Source organism: Pteronotus mesoamericanus, unplaced genomic scaffold (assembly GCF_021234165.1).
Source record: "Pteronotus mesoamericanus isolate MK-2021 breed Mesoamerican mustached bat unplaced genomic scaffold, CSHL_Meso_final contig_101, whole genome shotgun sequence".
NCBI lineage: Eukaryota > Metazoa > Chordata > Mammalia > Chiroptera > Mormoopidae > Pteronotus > Pteronotus mesoamericanus.
The window spans coordinates 8,769,655-8,791,825 of NW_026555001.1; the positions used below are offsets into that span (position 1 = coordinate 8,769,655).

Below are 22,171 nucleotides of genomic sequence, written 5' to 3' on the forward strand. Positions count from 1 at the left end.
TAATTAAGCTTCTCGGATTAACATGGCTGCTAATTTCACCAAAGATTTGGTAGTAAGGTGGCCACACCCTGGCAGCAGGGCCTGAGGACGACGGTACGTGTGTGGCTGTTCCTGCAGATTCGCCTGATGCAATTCAGAGACGACGACCAGTGGGAACCCAGGAAGAGTTTAGACACTGACTATGCCGGATGTAATGACGGAACAGGGGACTCTGGCCAGCTGACTAGATAATCCAATGGGGAAAACAAGTATTTAAAATGCAAGGGCTGTTGTTTTACTAAGTAGAAATGCCCTAAGAATACACATTTAGAAGGAAAACGGTTATTGATTTAAGTTGAAAAGATGAAAGATTAAGCAACAACAAAGTAAAACTAGTGACCCGTCAACTTGGTAATTTTATGCATACAAATTAAATATCTTTTGGGAAAAAAAAGTCATACATTCCAGTGTTAATTGAAAGTGCTACTTTAGTTACAAACCAGTAACTTATGTTTAAAATCCTGACAAAATTTGATTATATTGTTTCACAACCATAAATTTTCCGGCTAAGGCCAGATTATGAGAGTCAAGAAGAAAACAGCACTACTCTTCACAGACGCAGTGCTAGGCACTTAATTTTTCTGGATCTTAACTTATTAATCATCACAGGTTTGAGGGCGTGAGCACATTATGTATATTTTAGTGATTCCCCTGTTTATCATTCTTGAAGTATCTTCCCCACCCTTACATATGTCAAAAAATGTTACCGATATTGTTTATCAGTCACAGCTCTTCCCATCTGTTTAAGACAAAGATGACTTTTTGCGTTAGCAAAATGATCTGGAATAACCTGGTGCAGCAGGGCTGTGTCCTGAGTCTGAGATACAGGGTTAAAAAAAGGTAGCAGAAAGGAACAATCACCTTTTGTTTGAAAAGCCAATTCAGGAGCAAGGCACACTGAATTCACAAACAGGCGGTCCCTCGAGGGGATGAATTTATTTAGAAAGCAGGCTGCCACAGGCTCCTGCGTGGGTTGCTGGGGACTGGCTTTGGGACCACCCCATGTGGGGGTCCACCTGCTGACCCGGCACAGCGACGCCGCCCGAGCGGCAGCCCTCCCTGCTGCGTGCCCCCGGGCCCAGCGCTGGTTACCTGTGCACTGTGGGCAGCAGGAGTCCTGGGTGCGCGAGGGGTTCTGGCAGAGCAGTGGCGGGCACACCTCTGTCTCGCACAGCACCCGCCCGCTGTGGCAGGTGCACTGAGTACAGGAGTCTATGTTCCACGTTTCTCCTTCTATGAAGTACTCCCCGCCAGGGGCGTGGCAGATGGAGGGGCCACTGAGCTCTGGCTTCTGCACCACGAGGTCATCTGAGGAAGGACACAAAATCAGAACAAGAGAAATGATCCATCAGCCGTCGTACCAATGCTTGAAGAAGTTGGAGCTGTGTGCTCTAAGGGATGGAGATGAACCGACTGTGGCGCACCTCGCTCTGCTCCAAGGGGAGGACAGTGAAGGGAATATTCCATGTACAGAAATTAACGGACAGCAACGGCAGAAGAGTTAGTTTTAGGAAGTGAGATTCAAGTGGTGTGAGTTTGTCAATAATAATCAGAATGCAACAAGAGATTTAAATTACAGGGAGAGAACTCCTACCCTAGAAAAAACAACTAGAGCCTCTTGGGGATCTCTGCAGATATGTAGAGGAACTGCCTAGAATGAAGATTTTTTTTTTAATTCATTGAATGCTTGCTATGATCAATTTCCATGCAAAGTGCTCTACATGTGTTACACCATTTATTCTTTCCATCAATCTTCTGAGGTAGGTACTATGAATCTATTTTACATATGAGGAAACAGAGGGGTCAGAATGTTAAGGGCAGACAAGGGGTCGGAACCCAAGCCCACCTCTGTATCATGGACATGTCTCCAGGTTAAACACAGTTTCCAGCTGTTCTGTGCTCCATCCTTTCCATGATCTCTGGGACCCTGAGTACTTGGAAATACATCCTGCTATTGAGAAGGCCACACCCCAATCTAGGTCCACTGCCAGCAAACTGAGCAGGAATGTTTTTGCAGAATCAAGTCAGAAAACCCTCACCTGAGAATAAATATTTGGCGAGAGCGCCATGAAGAGGGGTGGATGCTCGGAGGCTGACGGGGACTCTGATTTCTTTCCCCAGAGGGGAGGCGAGTCTGGCTGGGGTGATAATGACAGAGAGGGAATCTAACGCTGAAAACGTCTAGAGGTACTGGGAGTGGCCCTGAAGTTGTTCTGAGGAAATGAGAAGTATGAAGACATTAACCGTCCTCGTGTGATCCAAATACAACAAGCATTTCAAGGAGGTGTTGACAGTGCGGAGCCCTGCCGAGCGGCAGTCTGGAGACACCGCGGCGAGCTCAGGCGTGGTGCTCAGTGCGGCTCGGGCCCCAGAGGAACCACCCTGTCTGCGCAGATGCCCAGAGCGGAAATCGCCTACGGGCTCCCCGGCTGTTATTTTCAAAGGGGTGGTCAGCACGAGTCAACAACGCTGAGGAGACACAGGGGTGTGGGCTGGTCTCCTGCGAAGGAGGTGACTTTCGATAAGGCTCATCTCAGGGGAACTTGTAAGACTGCAACTTTGACAGGGCAGACATGTAACAGGAAACTGACATCGGCCCACGCTCATATTCATGAGCCACTCACTGGATCAGGCCTTCCAGTGAATGAGGAAAGTAGAGAGGAAAGCAAAATGAACACTGAGCTGGGGAGAGATGATGGAAGTGCCTTTCTTGTGCTTTGCAGAGAAAGTAAAATGTTGGTCCAAAGAGCATCGAAAAGCTGATGTTGGAAGAAGACTCCCTCACTGCTTTCAAAAGGATGTGGGGAAGATCGACGATCACTGCCCCTTTAAAGGCTGGCACGTGGAGAAGGGCTCAGGAGAAAAACGATGCTTGCCAGTCTCTTTGCTAATCATTCCCTTGGCTCTGTGTATGTACCGTGTACCTCGAGGCAAAGCATGTGTGTGGCCAGAGAGACGGAGCTGAAGGAGCAACTGTAAGGTAGAGGGTGAGAAAGAGAGGGGGGGAAGAAAAGCTAAGAAACAATACCATTTGGTAAATCTCCCATCAGAAGTTTAGGAGCTGCTCACTGAGCTCAGAAAAACAAAACAGAACCCTAAAACCCAACTGATTCTTGAATGGAAGAGGGGAGAAAATATTCTTTAGGGTAAGAGTCCATGAATGCAACCATTCTTGGGTCTCTATACAGAAGAATCCGTATGTGGCAATCCACTAAAATAAAGATATTTGGGAAAAATGCGCCTACACATCCATCCACAGGGGTGGGCAAAAGTAGGTTTACATTGTGAGTCCATGAGCATTTATTCTTGTATTCTTATCTGTTACACATTGTATTATTTATTTGTATTCTGTATCTTTTTTGCCCACCCCTGTATAGCAACGTACAATGTATGTTTTTATACATGCACCCACAATAACACAGCAATAATTTGGTGTGTGTTATGTGTTAGCACTTTCCATATCTCTGTAATGGACAAAACTAGCTCTGCTCCCGCTAACTTTCGGTTCCTAAGTCAACCATCTGCTCTCAGGACGTCCCTGCATTCCCACCAGCCTGCCTCGGTCTTCAGTGAGTGTGTGCGCAGCCAAGACCCAGGTGCGGCCCGCACGCCACATCACGCTCGTGCCTCTAATTACAGCGAGGGGCCTCCGCTGGAATACATTTTTCCTTCCCTGAAGAGTCAACACAGAGTTGTCTCATCAAATTGCTCATTTAGCTTCTCTTGCTGTGGACACAAGTGGTTCTTCATCTTTAACTAACAAAACGTGTGTAAAAGGAAATCGTTTCGATACAGAGCACATCTGACCGAACTATGGGAAGAAACAGAACACAATACACCTTGCAGCCTGGTTCCTTCCAGGGGCCTGTGAGGGCTGCCTGTCACTTAGATCCCTTAGTTACTGAGATGTGTCTAATCTCAGAGCTAACATCACGTGTCCTCCCACCCCCTGAGGTTCCCGACTGCACCCACTACAGAAGTGGACTCACTCACAGGGAGCTACGGGACCAGGACTGACCAGAGGGAAAATAAGTCCAAAATCTGACAAGTCCATCTCAATTTTAAAAGAAATCTGATGGAAGAACTGCGTATGTAAAAAAGCTTCCTTCTCCCTAGCCTTCCAGTGAAGGCACTATCTTACTTTGGGTAAGAGAGTTCATCTTTCTGTGTCTGTCTGCCAAATGAAAAATGGCCTAAGTGTATTTTCTCCTAACTCAAAGTGGCCTACACAGAGGAAGACTTAATGAATACAAAACTGTGTTGAGCTCTCTGGATGCGAGGCACTAGAGGAGGTACTGTAATAATAGTTACTGTTACTGACAACCCTAATTCAGACCCCCATGAGTTCTAGCTATTCTGCTCTTCTGATAACTTATCTTGATTACCATTATTATGATTTTAAATGTTTTGGATGTTCGGTCAGTTTTAATTTCTCTATCTGGCAAGAATGCCCCATATCCATTAATTTAAAAAAGAGCAATAGCTACAGACTTCAATAATTCTCTCCATCTCCAGTATTACTTTATAAATAGTAAGCTTTTATGGAATAAAATTAACACCCATCTCTCAATTAACTATGACGTTCAGCCTTAATACACTTTCCATAAAATGGAGAGCTGGAATTTAAGTACATACGCCTACAGACCTTTAGAGAAAAGTAGTCCAAAGACCAATATAACCAAGTAAACTGCTCAAAAACAAGGAGAGCAGTGTTAGAGCTTTAGAATTTTCCCTGGTCTTTGGCTGCTCATTTAGAGCCCCCGGCTGACTTCGTGGCTGTGGTTGACGAGCACCACGGGGAACCGACATGTGTTTGGGGTCGTCCCCCTCAGCCCCGCCCGGAGCCCCAGGTGTGACGAGACCCTGCTCGGCAGAAATCACCTGCTTAGGGAGCACACAGGATGACGGCCGCTTTTACCTGAGCACGACGGGCAGCACTGTCCTGGGCGGATGGTGGGGTTGCCGCAGGCGGGCACCGGGCAGGTGATCAGGGCACACATTTCCCGTCCGTTGTGACAGTAGCATTCCCGGCAGCCATCGTGCCAGCTCTCCTGGTTTTTATGAGGATAGCCATCCATGGACAGACATGTGCCCGACAGGACAGGTGACTTGGTTGACGCAGGGACCTCTGGACAGACAGAAAAGGCAGCCTTGGTAAAGACGTAGCCACCGTCCAGGAAAAGCAGCCCGTAGTGTCCTTACAGGTAATGGCCCCCAGTCACCCAAAGTCACGCCTACAAAGGACGGTTCACTCATGCGAAGGATGTAAGTTAATAAAGCTCTCCATTTTGAAAAAAGAAAAAGACGACCTATGAATATATTTCTGTCCTATCGGTGGGATTACAGTTGAGGTTTACTTCTTTCACTCAACGTTCTCATTTTTATACAATAAACAAACATTGCTTTCGCAGCAAATGTTACCCATTTATTTAGTATATGCAGAATAATCACTCCAGAAGTCACCCAGTGGGGAAATCCTGGGCCCCTGCCAACTAGCACAGTTTTATTCAGCAGAACAATTAACGTAGTGACTAGATTTTTGTTTACTCTGACCCCTCAAAACACCATTCAGGCGATGACTGTCCAACTTTGAAAAAACACAGAATAAACTGGAGGGATCTTCTATGGCTTCGTCTGTGGATCATGCTGACGACTGAAGCACAGTGGTGCTCAGGGCACACGTCCCATGGCTTTAGGACTGTCCCTGAGGGGGAGGAAGTCCCAGACAAAAGGCAGGCGGGGGTTCGCACCTATACACAACGATAGGCTGGCATGTGCTTATTCAGCAGAAGTCAAAATTCTCACGGAAACAGTGTTACCAGAAAATGCATGAGCAGACTGTTCAGCCACACCCAGCTCTGGGGTTCTGAAGAGGTCTTTGCTCTATCAATTGTAGCCACCCGCAGGGGACAGAGGGAGACTCCGGAGGTCAAGTAAAAGGTGCTGGAGGCTCAGATTCCTAAGACAAGTAAAACTGAAGAGCTAAGCAGTGATTAATTTGGTCAGTGGGCTCATCCATTATAGGCTTACTTTAAATTCTAGTGTGAGCTTTTATTCTATTAAGGTAGGAAAAGGGATGGTCCCCCAGAGAGGAACATCTGTGTCAGAGTAGACAGCAATCACTGAAATTGTGTCATTTACATGATGTCCTTCTGTTCTTTGTTGCTGTGCCCCTGGTTGCTCTGGGGGTGGGGAGAGGGTCACGTCCCCACACTTACCTCTGCACGGGAGCTCTGGGCATTTCCTACAGCGACAGATGTCACAGCCGTGCTTATTCTTCCTGGGTAATTAAAATTTTGTCAGAGGTCAGAAAAATCCAAAAGTCTGAAATGATGTCCAAGCACTCACAGACCTAGGGTCACTGAAGTGATATTGTTATTAAGCAGAATCACTTGACTTTTGCTCTCCAAACCTCCCGGCATGACATGTAATTAGCTCCCTGTGGCCAAGACCGCCCTCCACCCACGGCCAAGGTTTAGAGTCGCTCATGTGCTTCTGGGATGTAAATGTCAGAATCCCAATAACAGGACCATTCATTTAATTAGGAAAAGTGGTCCCACCATATAACGAGATGGAGGTGCGGCCCCACGAACAGGATGGTGATGGATGTATCGGTCAATGTTGGAGGCCAGCACTAGGGACAAAGGTCCTTCTTTTGCATGGGCTACAAGGCTTCCTCTCATGACCATGTTCTCTGAGCAATTTCAGTAAAATTTTAATGGGATATCTCCTGAAACTTATAGGCAGCGGAAGGAGTTAAGGATCCACAGAGCGGAGAGTGCGACACAAACGCTGATAAAGAATAAAGGCCCTGAGAGATTCTGCCGTCTGTATCCAGTGGTGCTTCCTCCCTTGGGGAAGAGTTACCAACCGGAAACCGCTCCATCCGCAGGGCGCGACAGAAGCGCGGGGGCACAGCCAGAAGGGTGGGTAAGCTTTTCCCTTTAACAGGCTAGAGTGCCAGAGTTTTATGCTGACTGAAAGATGATTTTAAATAAATAGGTATGTGTTTATAAATAAAGTTTAAGTGGAGATTTTCTGAACAAAAAATTCTTACCAATAAGTTTTCTTTCTTTTTTTGTGAGAAAGAGGACACTGCCCGTTAGCAAAGGAGCGCGCCCATTTCCTCCGCTTTCTGTCCACTGGCCGCGGGCCTGAGCCCTCTCTCAGGCTCTACGTTTCCTCTCCGGGAGGAATTACTCTATTTACCCTCAGGCTGCATCCCCATTAGCCCTCAGTGGCTATAGAGGTGTTCAATTAAGAAGAAAAAAAATCCCTGTTTTTTCACATTTTGGGCAAAATTAAGAGGCTCTAAATGAAGACAACCCTATGGGAAACTCTTGCTATACCACTTGGTTCTTCACTGCCCAAGTGACTGACTACGATTTGCCAGATGCAAGGGTCTACTTGTTTAACACAGTAAGAACAAGAAATTAAATGAATTAATCACACTCACATCTTACACTGTGTGATTTTCAAGACCCATCAAGACTTTAACTGATTTATTTGTTCGCTCATTTATTCATCCACGCACCCACTCCTCCCTCCCGCCCTTCTGGAAGCATTTACCTACAGGAATGACCCGCTCAGCAGGTGCGTACAAGGAGCACCAACGGCTGCCTTCATCCTAACTCTCCCACGTTGTGTCTGGCCAAGATCTCTCCTTCAGATGCTGCCCCTGAACGGCAGCTACTGTTCAAGCTAATGCAGAACTTATTTGTCTACTGTGGTCAACCTGGTCCTCCCTGACCGTGTTTACTGACAGGGATACAAAGTGACATCTATAATCCTCTAAGACGGTGGTCCCCAACCTTTTTGGCATCAGGGACTGGTTTCACGGAAGACAATTTTTCCATGGGTGGGAGGAGGGAGAGGCAGGAGGCAGAGCTAAGGCACTAATGCTCCGTAGCTTCACTCACCGCTGCTCACCCCCTGCTGTGTGGCCTGGTGCCTAACAGGCCATGGAGGGTGGCTGTCCCCAGCCTGGGGTTGCGGACTCCTGCTCTTAGAGATTTCTCTCTGAGATAAAGATTGGACTCGAATGCAGCCTTGACTCCAAACTGTCATAATACTGCAGCAAGTGGTTGTAGCTAACTATTATGATAATAATTTATTCTGCTTAGCAGTTAAGCTAAGAAACACATATATATTACTGGCATAATATCCATATTTTAGGATTAAGAACAATGATTTACTTGGGAAATTTTAAAGATTAATGTTCCCAATTTATGCAATTAAAATTAAGATTCCCCACTCTCTTGCTAAATCAGAATTTCCAGGAAGAATAAAAATGATGACTTTAATAAGATGAGTAGGACATGATAGCTATAAGTCCCTTAGTAGTAGTAGTACTATATAAATATATCAAATTCAAAAGGCAGAAAGACTAAAAAGGAAGGGAACTAAGGAAGGAATGATGAAATAATATTTTGAAAGGTGGTTTTTTAAGGGACCAACATGACAGAAAGGCAGAAACAGATGCTAACACAGACACTGGAGAACACACGTGAAGCCTCTGTCCCCAGCTGCACCGCCCCCACCCTGGAATAGCCTGATTTCAGCACGGGCTTTGACTCAGTCAAGACTATTTAAAAACACAAGTCATAGTCCTTATCTTCATAAAATCTAGTGCTACAGAAAAAGTATTATGAACTGTAGACTGGTACCAAGGTAAGACATCAAGACATGGCAGGTTAAGAATGCTCGGCACTGCAAATGCGTTCCTGTCCACTGACGTGAAGAATGGATGAAATCAGCTGTCACAAGACAGGCACCGGGCAGCCGCGCAAGGCACAGCACCTTCACAACACTGGGACGTGACGACTCTACCCCCCTGCCGTGTCCAAGGGCCTTGCCCCGGAGAGGCCCCACAGAACAGGCCCCCAGGGCAGAGTTTCAGCAAGGCTCCGGCCCGTCCTCCCCACAGAGAAGAGTAACTTCTTGTTCGCGGGGCCACCATCCTATCCCTCCTTCCTGAGCCTCCCGACAAGACACACGTAGATATGATGGACTCGGTACATCAGTGATTCATTCACAAACACACACGAGAGCCAACACCACCTGTACGGACATTTCACCAGGTTACAGACGATTAAGAACAGATCTTCAGAATTCAGAAATACGTACTGGTATCCGAACGGGCAGTCCTTGTCACAGTCTGTGAATCGGAACCTGCACTTCCTGGGCCGCGGGCGGCACTCACAGATCTCGCAGTTGTGGTCTTCAGTGAGGAACCCGAAGGGGCAGTCCAAGGTGCAGTCGCGCTTGAGGCCCCTGCACAGCTCCTCCCCTGTGGACACACAGACAGCACGCGTCTTCCAAAGCAGAACCGGGCAGGGCACACCACGCTCCGGTGCCTCCCCTGCCTGCCCATCCCCCACGCGCACGTATCTCAGCTCCAGCCCAGCATTAGGAATGGGTGAAATGTACAGATTATGCTATTTCATGGTTATCACAACATAACTCCATGCTTTGGTATTAACATACAAAATAAAGTCCAACTTTGAGAACTAGATTTCTGATGGGCATATATTTTCATTGTTGTTCAACAACAGTTGTCCCAACCCCGCCCCTGCCCGGCCCACCCCTGGCGCTCTCAGTCAGGCCCCGCTCTGCTGTCCACGGCCGTGGGTCTTTTGTACACGTTCCTTGACTAGACCCTTCCGCTTCTTTCCCCGTTACCCCTCTAATCAGGCTCATCGTGTTTGTGGTGACGATGAAACTGGGTGTTTTCATGAAATTTGTTCTTCCCAGTCACTTCAAACTATTGATTACCATTTACTGATGAAATGTGAGAATTAGGAACTTACACCTAAAATTTCATTATATATTTTGTTACTACTGCATGACCATAATAATGCACGGTCTTAAATATTCACACGTTTACTCGTACAAGTTTCAGGTATTATCATATAATCCTGCATATTATATAATGAAGGATAAAGGATTTCTTACCTTTTCTTTAAAAAGGACATCTCCTATAATATGATAGAAAGTGTTTCATTTAGCTATTTTTTCCTCTACTGCTGATAAACATCCATGTATTTGGATACACTTAATGACTAAAATATACATGTGCCAAAGGAATATATAATTGATATTTAATGATCCCCTGTTTGAAATGGTCAAAGTGGCTCCTATTGGTCAGTTTTAACTAATTGGTTTAGAAGAAGAAAAGAAAAAAAAACAAAGGTGACTGGCAGAAGAAACTACCAGAAATATTAGCTAAACAGAAGTCTTCTAGAAAGATTTTAAAAAGTGCAATATAAGGATTAAGAGCATAATATAGAAGATAAAAATGTTAAGGTAAAAGGAGCTTGCTTGATGATGAACTAAAGGAGAAACTTGTCTGAATTTTAACCACGGAATTTGACAGGTAGTCTGATGGCAAAAGTACGGCAATGTTTGATTATTGCTCTGCATGGATTAATAAAATGGGAAGTAGAGGCCATTTTTGTTGAAATAATAAATTAATCCTTATTTTACCTGGACATCCTTTAAGCATAAATGTTATAAATAATGCCTAAGTTACCAGGAGAAACAGAACACATCTGCCCCTTCCACACACACATCTTCTAATCTAAAATTAAACCGTAACTACAATTAATAGGTGAAATAAGCTTATGTTTTACATTAATATTTTAAGATAGCATCTCTCATGAATCCTAGCTGGTACTATATGAATATTTAATTTGCCATCTTTTAAAAAGGAAAATGTGGTTTATGGTATAATTTTCTACTTTGTCATTATCATAAACCTTTCATTACAAGTATTTAATATAACCTCATGGGTCTGTATTACGCTGTGAAGCAACTGATTACTTATTCGCATCCTTAAAAGCCAAATTCTAAATGCCTCACTTAAAAATCTGTAATTTTATGGCTTGAAAGGTCATCATTTTTCATCTCTCTCCCATGACTAAGGGGATGGTGAAGGAGGGGAAGACTTCATAGCCACGTGTCTTTCTCGAACACTGAGATCTAAGCTGTGAGCCCATTCTTCTGTTACAAGAATTTTTAAGTCACAACACCAAGCCGATCATGTTGGGACACAGACGAATTAAAAACCCTCTGAGAACTTCCTGGACTCTGCGTCCCTAAATATCAAATCCCTTAAAACTTCAGAGTCTAACCACCTTTGCGCTTTTATTTTTCTAGTCCTTTAAAAAACGAGTGTTTCTGCAGACCACCTTCTAGAATGGGTTCTACCCTTAAAAAAAAGTGTTGCATCACCAAATTAAAAAATTTTGATAAAAACTAAATTTGTCATTAACCACCTCGGCTTTGCAACAGAAGAGAATGTCAAGCAGAGGCTGCCGTGTAAACCAACAGTCAAGGTGCTTCCAGGACAGCGGACTGGCTGGGCCGCCCAGGGCCAGAGGCCGCAGCGCTGCCCAGTCCACTCATCGGCACGCCGTGGTCTCAGCTGGCCGTGGTCCTGCTTCCGAACAGAAGGGGCTCCAGGGCAGCAACCTATTTTCTGTGTTTCTAATGTCCCGGTGTTGCCATGGTGCTTAGCATGGAGTGAGTGTTCAACAAGTATTGGTGGAATTAACCAATCAACGTTCTTGTTATTTACTTCTCCACTCTCAGGCAGGCTGCCATATTAACAGAAAAATAACGGGATTAAAAAAAAAACTTACTTTAGTAGTACTGAAAATTTTCCCAAATACTATTAACAATCATGGGCTGTTTAAAAGAAATATATCATCAAGACAAACATTTACATAAGGAGCAGAACGGACAGATTAGAAGCATTTCACTCATAGATGGGTGGGGGGCTTATAAGTCTGTCTGAAAAGCTTTGGTACCTCACTTGAGGCAACCACAGAAAGAATGGTGGCTTTGTGTTTATAATTTTTCAGCATTATGACTTTACTGTGATCTATAAATGCCTCCTAATCCATAGGGGTAAATTACCGTTGAAGGGAAAGTTATAAATCGTGGCAAAGTACAGGGCCTCCTGTGCATCACGGGTGGGTCCATAGCAGTTTGTAATCAACCCTCTCTTTACTCCGGAGAAAGAGATGTTTGCTCCCAGGACCAAGATGTGGTGCAGCTGCAGGGGGCATCACTCACACTTTACTGTAAGCGAGTATCTCGTGGCTCACACAGCACACAATGCGGGGGTGCCCCTAGAGTTTTGCCGCCCTTCTTTGCCGCACACTTCACACCCGGCACCGTCAGTTCCCAGCAACCTGCTATATCAGTTAAGAACACCATAAAGTTCCTGAAACTAGTAATTAAAGAAACATAACACTGCCAAGGGTGGTCTCAATTGTGACTCCACTGAACTGTTTGTTCACAGTTACAATGAAACAAAAATGAGGGGCCTGCCTCTCTTTGTTTGATGATGCACCCTTTAGTTGCCTGGTTCAGATACATATTCCCCGAAAAAGACAAAGGCTTTTTCTCCCTGCTGCCATTAATTTTCTGTGTCGTTACCAGTTTCTACAGAAAAGCATTTTTAATTCCTAGATTTAAAAAGTGTTAAGTGGAGAAGTTACAAATAATCCAGCCAAATCCACTTGACTTAAAGATGTAGAAAATAAGATGCCAAGAGATTAATGGCATTTAATTCATATAGATGTCGCTTACTACATATAGTTCATATACTAAGCTAAAGTCTGTTTGACAGCAACAAATTTTTCTGGTTAAGAAGTAATGTTATTAATAGCTTGTACCAATAGTGTTAGGTTATTAGTAGATTATCCAAATGATTTTTTTTTGTTGTTGCTACTATACTTTCTTAAAACACTTTCTACCACATTTTTCTTTATTCTAAATATGCCCTTGAGAAAAGGAGTCAGGGATAATTTAAATTCCTCTGTATGCACTTGATGCATTACTTGTCTTGGTGATGTTATAAGAATGGTACTTGTTATGAGCTCAAACAAAAGAATCCTCTTGTCATACCTTCCATGGACTTTGAAGGGCATGTTTCTTAATTGGGTTTTAATTTCAATCTTAAAAGTAACCATCTATAATATGCTGGACTATGTTGTAATATCATTACAACACATTGGCATATAACCAATATTACCAACATGTTCCCAATATTAGTCAAGATAAGGTTCACTTTTATCTTTTTCGTGTGCCTACTGCCAGGCATACAGTAGGCACTCAACAAATGCTAGATGAATGGGAGGGAAAAAAATGAATGAGAATGAGTAAACAACAACCCAATGAACAGCAGAAAAATATTTAGTGCTCACCTTTCTCTAAGAAACCTTCATGCCAACTGTCAATTTAAAACAAGGTATAATCCCTAACAGAAAGCTTAAGTATCAATGGGTAGGACCATTGCATGTGAAACAGGATTTTTGGTGGGATGCGGAAAAATAACGTATGGGAGAAATTTAGACAAAATCTCTGTTCATCAAGTAGCTGCAAAAGGAAAAAGAACACATGCAGGCCTTCACTGCAAGGAACTTCCTTTTCTCTAAAACTGGGAAAGAGAGAACGAGAATATACGAGGGTTAAGATGAAAAGGTAAAGGGAGAGTTGTTCGTGTGAGGGTCCTCCGAGGCCGGGAGGAACCAAAGGCGGGCTGGTGTTGGCACAAAGGAGGGGAAACTGGGGGCTTCCCACGTGAACTTGGGCTGACTCAGAAATGGATGTTATAAAACCGCGATCGTGTGGCAGAAACAAGTACTGTATGTCAGTGAGTAATGCTGGCTTTGCATGCATTCATTCTGTCCTCAAAAGAACCCATTAGTTAGGGGTTGTCATAAGCCCTTTACAGATACAGAGGACACGGAAGCCCAGAGAAGTAAAGCCACTTACTGTGGTAGAGGCGAGTCAGTGTGACCCCAGAGCCTGGGAAGAGAGTCGGGCCCCCAGACCACAGGAATCTGACAGCCAAGGATCAGGTACTTTGCCTTAATCTGTCTCACCTCCCAAAGGTGTGGTTTCCAAACGTGTTAGATAATCAGGGTTGCTCTCGGGAGCGGGTGAGAGCAGAATGCTCTGTGATGAGACTCTGGATGATAAGGTCAAACTGACAAATTCCCCGTGGTGTCTAATTACGCCTTTGGGTACACAGGCAACAGATGAGACTAACTCAGGTCGAGAATCTCAGTGTCAAATAGGGATACATGGTCAGAACTGCAAGACTTCAGAGGGGATTTCAGACAGGATGTCTAATGGCGTCCCCTGTTCTGACGGTTCCCAGCTCCGTCACACACCAACATCTGCCGAGCGCCGAGCTGGGCATGCGCTGGGGGGATGGGTCAGGTGCTTCCCTGCTCCGTGTAAACAGGTGCTCAGATTCTTCTACAGGACCAAAGCATCCTCTTAATACAATGTACTTTTGTAAAGTTATAGAACATGGCTTGAAATGGTATTTTCTTAGTGTGTCGGGTACAGATTTTTTTTTTTTTTGCTTAGGGCAGGTCTTTTATTTTGTTCATCTTTATGGCATTAACACCTACTACAGTAACCTAGGACTCAGCAGGTACTTATCAATACCAGGCAAAGGAAGAAAAGAGGGAGGAGGGAAGGAAGAAAGACTAGCTAACCCTACAAACAGGTAAAGTTTGCAAAGAATAAATGGCTAATAAAGATTTATAAGTAAAAAAGAAAAATTCCTGATAAAACGCAACAGTCTCCTCTACATGTTTCTTTCTACATGTTAATGAAATGGAGGGGCCAACAGGTAGCATGCCCAGATATTCCTTTTAGAAAGCCAGAATGCAATAGTAACACAAAGACAGGCAGAGCAGAATTTTCCTAATGGTCCCAATGTGCACAAAGCCAGTGTTATGTTTTTGACTTGCTTTGATGATGACTGAGGGAAACTGCTTCCCTGGACTTGACTACAAAGGATTTACTGCGAGGGGGCGCGGGTCTTATGTAAGCAAGGCCGTGGGGCCAGAAGATTCATGACAGCAAAAGCCCAAGTCAAGGTGGTAGGTGGGGTGATTAAACACAATGAAATCTGTATTTTTAGACATCAAAAAGTTCAGGAAAAAAATTTAGGTGCCCTCCCATAATCAGAAAGGATGTGTCGCTCAAGAGAGATAAGAAGGTTTACAATATAAATGTTTCAAGATATAATCACTAATTATGTTGTTGTCAAAAAACAAAGTCAGCCATTTAGGTAAACAAATGCATCTGCCAAGGCAGCTCCCTAGTGAATTGAGTTTCCAAAGGCAGCTATGACAGGCAGGTAGGTACATGATAGGGGTTGGCCCCCTCTGAACAGAAGCAACTTGTAGGAAGGCAGGACGGCCCCTGATGGCTGAAGGTTTATGGGAACTTTAAAGATGGCAATACTTCTGGTCGCAACTTTTATAAACTCTGTTTTAGCACTGGCTCCATCAGGCAGATAGCATGACGACAATAAGCAATTAAGAAAACCGAATTACTCAATTCCTGTTCTGTCTTTCTCTTTCGTATTGAAATAGTCTTACAATAAAGAGGACTGAACAATACAGGTAAAGAGGAATAGAGAGCCCGCAATAACAGATAAATCAGAAAGTGAGCACCTATTTGCATTAAGTAATCCCAAGTCTCTGCGCCCAGGATAATTATACCCAGAGGCTCACAAAGAACCTGCTTATTACGGAAGCGCTGTCTATGTTTAGGAGCGATCAGAGAACGGAGAGCACACTCAGAAAACTGAAGGAGGCCAAGGGTCAACTAAAAAAAGACAAAGGATCCTAAAGCTACAGAAACTAAGCTTGACATTCACAGCAGAAAATTCTGCAGAAAGGACTGTTAAACATGTGGCCTGTGACATTTAGAGAAGGCGGCCAGGGCCACCAGGAGCCAGTATAGGCTCAGGAAGAACAAGCCAGGCCCCACTAACTTCATTTTAACTTTAGAGTGGGCTTTCCTGCAAAGGAATGCTGCAAATACCTTGTATCTTGATTTCAGATAAGATACAGGTCGAGTGTTCCAAGACCGCCACTTGGAGATGGGGTGACGTGTTGTTAGCTGAATGACTCCACAGTGAGAGTGAGAATTACGCCCACTGTCATTTGTCAAGAAGGTCTTTAGAGCGACAGGCATCTGTCCTGCATCCCGCACGGCTTGATTTTGGTTTGATGTTTTAGGTGGGGACATCTAAGTGATGCTTATTTACTATAAGCTGGTGGCCTAGATGAGTTATGAAATCACATTTTCAAGATTCAAAAATAGTTGGAAAATGGTTTGAAACTCTCAGGATAATTTCTTGGTAAATGTGGCCCTGTATTCATGTCATTAAGTAAAAAAAAAAAAAAAAAAAAAAAAAAATCAAATGATCAAATATAGAACAGATGAGAACCAGCTAACAGCAACTAATGTAAAAAGCAGCACCTCGAGGTTCTGGCTGCTCATAAACTCAGTGTGAGCCCCCTGTGCAATTCAAAGAGCTAATGCAGACTTAGGCCACACACCTGCACTGCACTGATCAGACCGAATCCTGGAGTATCCAGCCTACAGAAGGCCTCCTTCAGTTTTCTGAGTGTGCTCTCCATTGTTTCTGGGCCACACCTAAGGACAAGGACGCACCGTAAGTGTCAAAAGATGGAAAGGACCAAGAGAGCTCTAGAAACTGCATCACCTGGGGAATGGCTGAGGGGACTGAAGACACTTATTTTCAACAATAAATTTGAATTAGGGGGGATTCAAAATCGTTTTCAACATGAAGGACGACTGAGTTTTGTGCGCCTGTGGATGGAATGTACAAGACGCTATCAGGTTTCAGAGGCCACGGCTTGGGGACCTGGCTGGAGTCCACACGGAGGAGAGCTGGGGGCAATAAAGAGAAGCACATGCTGAGGGTTATGACTGCCATACGTGGAATGCGACACCCTCTGTGTGGGTGACGTCCTCATCACGGGGTGGCCCCAGCAAGGTCACATTAAAGAGGGAGCCAAGGGGGTGGTTAGAAAAACGCACTGGGAGCCCTGAGGGCTGCACCCAGGATGCAGCTGGCTATCAAGGGCACCTGGAAACACAGGAACGAAGGTGAAAACCAGAGTAAAGAAGCCGCTTGTTTTCCCCAAATGATTGTGTGTGTGTGTTTGTGTTCAGTACAATTATTTTTTTCTTCTTTCAGGTTGCTACGGGAATGCCATGAACAGAAATGCAAAAAATACTCAGTCACCTAATAGGCTTCGACAATGTCATATTAGGCTCAGGGAAAAAAAAACAAAAACAAAAACAAAACAAACCCATCCTCTGTGTACTTACGGCTTTTGCACTGACAAGTCTGACAACCGCTGCTGTCGAGGCTGAAACCGTACACGCAGTCCTGCTCGGTCAGGCTGCAGTTGGCTAGCTCCCCACACGCGGGCGGGTCGATTGTGATGTAGGTTGGCTCTAATCAGAAAGAGAGAGAAAAGAAATCAATGAAACATAGGATTACCTCTTAGATGCTACTCAGTCTTTGAAATTCCACACTGTAGAAGTTACAAAAACTAATAAATTTTCATCACATCCCAAACTTTTATACTTTCAGGTCTTTTTTTATTAAATGTATTGGGGTGACAACAGTTTGCAAAACCATACAGGTTTCAAGTCTACAACTCAATAAAACATCTCAATGTCTTTAATCTCTGGGAGAAAAAAATCTTTTTATTTAGATTTTTGACAATCCAAAAGCTCTTCACATTTGAGCATCTGAAACCTTTTTTGGTGCCTGCCCACAATACTTCTCTGAGGCGCACCACTACAGAGAGCTGCTAAAAGAGGTTAAGGTGAACTCTCTTTAAGCTCTTTTAAGAACTTTTCTTCTACTTCTTCCCGATGTTCTCTGAGTTACTCTCTATAATCAGGACACCGCTTCCAGCCATCAATGATCTCACTCTCCATTTTGCAACTTCTGAAATCTGTTAGCATTCTTTTTAAGTTAATAAATCGAAGATGTTTCTGAGACTAGTCTGAAACATCTAGATTTTTTTTTCATCTTTTATGTGACAGTCCTTCGATTATTACAGATGATACAATGGGACGCAGTGGCTAGGAGCCTACACTCAGGGCCCAGGACCGATGGACGCGGCAGAGTGAGATCCAAGCTGTTTGGGAAGAGGAGTGAGCATCCCTCCTGGGAAGAGATGCAGAGGAGAAAACCAAGCCTGGCTGACACTTCACCCTCCCACCATATTAACAATGAAGAGTTGTTCTGGGCAATAAGAATATATGATGTTTGCGGTGCTCTTCATGATGCCCTCAAGCTTTGTCACACTCCAGTGACTCAGGTGCCATCTTTAGCCTCATTTTACAGATGAGAAAATCTACTACACTGACATGCCCAAGGTCACAGCGTCAGTAAGTGGTGGACCCAGGATTCAAACCCAAGCCTTCTGGCTCCAAGGTCACACTCTCAGCTTCTGGGCAATACAAAGGCCATTGTAATGGTCCCTGTTTTGCAGTGCAAAAAAATAGGAACAGTTATATAATATCAGATTGTGGTTAGTGTGTTGTCAAAATGAACAGAGACACTGATATATTTATGAATCCTCTTTTCAACCCAAAGATACTATCAACATCTTCAGTCTAAGCTGCTTCTTACAATGCTTTTTGAAGAGCTAAGTACAGAATGTCTCTACCTATGTTTTCACCAATGGAAAATATGAAGTGCAGAGAGGGTGGACGGCTTATCTAAGTTTACATAGCAACCTAGTTGCTGGCTGGGAATAGAACAGAACAGAGGTTCCTGACCTCCTGTCTAACACTCTATCCACTAGTCCACACTGCCTTCTCAAGTTTCATCTGCCGCTACCATGGGAGAGAGACCAAAATAAGTGTTTTAGCTGCCACTGCTAAGATCAGGAGTTCTAAATTTTTATCCATCATCTAAAAGGGGCCAGTGATTCAACTTGTCACAGGTAGTGGGCCACTGTGACTTTCTAAATAGATGCTCTGACCAGCATGCTCCCAGTAAAAATTCACATGAAGGAGGGATGGCAAATTCTCTATTTTTATTATGACACAGTTTGGAGAACATCTCCCTGAAATTTTTACATGAACTTTCCACTGCTATAACGTTCCTAATGTCCTTCAATGACTAAAGCATCCTTTCCAACATAACTGTAAACATCAGAGAGTACCTTAAGTGTAGGCAAGTTATAAAAGAACACTGGATTAAATCCAGCAATGCTGCTTTCCTACAGTCTCTTAAAATTTGCCATAAATACCTTTGCTTTTGAAACCTATATAGTTTTTTCCTTTTATCACTGCACTTATTAGCCACCTAAAATAATGATTCTGTTTCAGCCTTCAGCCATAAAGCTGTCACTACTTTGTCAAAATTATTCTAATCACCAATATAAGATACATTATATCACATTTAAGGAAGACACATCACAGATGATACCATTGAGGAAGGAGGCAGACTACATTCTAGAGCAGCGACTTTCAACTGGTGTGCGGCCAGAATTTTGAAACATGCAATATCTGACTACTTAGTCTGGGGAACTGACCTTTACCCCTTAGACTGTCAAATAAAGAAGTGAAAACAGCCAATACAACAATAGTCATCCAGTGTGAATGAATCAAAATTATACTTATTTTTTTGGTCGGGTTGACAAAAAAAAAAAAAAAAGTATTTTGGGGTGTCAGAGAATTTTAGTAATTAAAGTGTGCCAGGAGATGGAAAGGGTCGAGAATCGCTGGTCTAGAGAGTTATTAGAGTGAGACTCAGGGGTGGAGTCCAGTGCGTTAGTAGACGGCTCACAGATACAGAAGCGTCTGCAGCATACCCACACAGGCCAAAACCTTGTGTTCTTTACCGACATTTAGGTTTGTGAGAAACTTCTGCCTTCAGAAAAGCTATTATGAAAAAATATATGCTTGGGCAGACTACATTGACACTGAAAATACATAATAATCATAGGGCAAAGTTCACTTTCAGTGAATTTTAGGGATTTGTTAAGAGAATTTAATAGTGATATATACGCTATTTTGGGCACATATTATAATTACTGGATGGGATTAGAATTGTGATCTGTGGCTAGAAAGAAAAAGAAAAAATTAATTGGTTGCTTGAGGATCAGAACCTCAACACTGATGTGAACAGTCCCAGGTTTTATCGTATCACCTAGGTTTCTAGTCACAGACATATAGCAAGCACACAATTCTCCAGGAGAGGAAATACGTTCCATGTCTCCCTCCAACATTCAGGATAACAGCTTTTACTCAGTTTAACAATTTTTTTAAAAAAATGCATAGAAGGGCTGTTTCGTAGGTGCTGAACCTACGATGCTGCTCTGTAAACATTTAAGGTAAAACAAATTCTACGGGATGTCTTCCAGGTCTCAGATGATGTGGGAGAATGCAAATAACAACAACAAAAAAAATAATAATAAAAATAATTTACTACCTCTAAAATTAATATTTCCTCATTCATACATGATGCATACTAGATGGAAGAAATTGGGAAGATACGCATTTCAAATTCTGACTCCCTCAATATTTAATATTAAAACACAGGAAAAGTCAAAACTCAACAAACATTTATTCATGAAATATTGTCAATTTGCTCTGGAGCTATTCAATTTCCCCTCAATAGATGAGGCTGAACATGACACTTCTTGAGATAGAGTAAATATAAACAGAAGTCTAAATTTAAAAAAAAAAAATTCCAACACTAGTTATTAGGTTGGCCAAAAAGTCTGTATGTTTTTTTTCCATAAAATAAAAGACATTTTCCATATTCACCAATAACTTTATTGATTTGGATGTTTTGAGTATGTCGGCTATCTCTTGCTATTGGCTTCTAGTGGGTAGAGGCCAGGGGTGTTACTAAACATCTTCCAGTGCACAAGACAGCAAACGACTATTTGGCCAAAATGTTAATAGTACCAAGAAACTTCACAAACCACTTTTGACACATTCGATCAGTCACAGCACCTTCTCCATATACTGTATTAATCTTTTCTTCATTTCAGTTGCGTTTTTGCCTCTTGAAATAATAAAGCATGATAGGTCAAAAATGTTACATATTTTCTTCCATCTTCAATATTAAAATGGCTGCACAAAAATTCACCAATTTTAGTTTTTTTTTTTTTTTAATGCATGCTGACATGACAGCTGTCACACACCATCTAACAAAACTGTTTCAAATAAAGCTAAAGACAACTAAGCGCTACTGGAGCCATCATACGAAAAAAAACAAACGAACTTTCTGGCCAATCCGATATTTTATTATATTTAACAAATAAGTATCACTTTCCTATTTAAATACAAACTGGAACAAGTTTTAAAAGCGTTCTGAGCCCTGGCTGGTATGGCTCAGTTGGTTGGAGCAGCATCTCATAAACCAAGAGGTTACAGGTTTGATTACCAGTCAGGGTACATGCCTCGTTTGCGGGTTTGGTCCCTGGTTGGGGTGCACATAAAAGGCAACTGGTCGATGTTTCTCTCTCATATTGATGCTTCTCTCCCTACCTTCACCTCTCCCTAAAGGCCAATAAGCATGTCCTTGGGTGAAGATTAAAAAAGAAAAAAAAAAAAGGTAACAGCCTTTGAGGGGGATGATGCACATTTTAGGGGTACTCTTCCAGCTGTTGTCCTATGTCACCAGAGTTAACTGTTGATGTGTAATAGACAGACATGCAGCAAGTAGTTGTTTCCTAACATTTTAACTGAAGTCATACATTACATTCTATTCCCTTTCATCATTCTCTCAACATTGCAGTGCTCGGTTTCCTACCATGGTGGGCCATATCTATGCGAGATTTCAGTAAGGAGATTATGTCAGAAATAGGCAACTAAAAATTACCTAGCTAAAACCTGATAGATTTTTTTTTTTAAGAGATCTGAATTTGTTTTCAGTCCAGTATATTAACATGGAAACTCAGACCTGGTTCTATTACTAACAGGGCAATTTTATGAGAACAAAGCGCTGTGAAATTACTGAAATTCAATTTCTTATTCTACACATTGAATTCCACCATGAGGCACATTTGATACCATCCTGAAATAGAGCACTTAAAATCAACATGACGTTTACAGTGCTTAAAGAATGAATAACGACCAAGAGCCGGCTAGACTTTTTCTTGTAGTTTCTATCCAAGGAAGGTCTTGGTGGGACACAAGGTCATTTTGAAGAACCCAGGACCACGGTACCAGAGTACGCTCGTTTCTAATCCAAATACATAAAGGAGCTTGAGCAGTGTTAGTGAAATATGGAGAACACGCA

General features: G+C 43.1%; 1 protein-coding gene across 3 annotated transcripts in view; it reads right to left on the reverse strand.

Moving 5' to 3' along the window:
- CRIM1 (cysteine rich transmembrane BMP regulator 1) overlaps positions 1-22,171 on the reverse strand; it is a 177,722-nt gene that overhangs the window by 25,060 nt on the left and 130,491 nt on the right. For all 3 annotated transcript variants that reach the window (XM_054567849.1, XM_054567844.1, XM_054567854.1), the window contains exons 8-12: positions 17,221-17,349; positions 9,166-9,328; positions 6,258-6,319; positions 4,958-5,167; positions 1,132-1,347 (exon numbers count right to left, since the gene is read on the reverse strand). In XM_054567849.1, the coding sequence (XP_054423824.1) occupies positions 1,132-1,347; positions 4,958-5,167; positions 6,258-6,319; positions 9,166-9,328; positions 17,221-17,349 (780 nt within the window). The remainder of the gene's footprint in view (positions 1-1,131; positions 1,348-4,957; positions 5,168-6,257; positions 6,320-9,165; positions 9,329-17,220; positions 17,350-22,171) is intronic.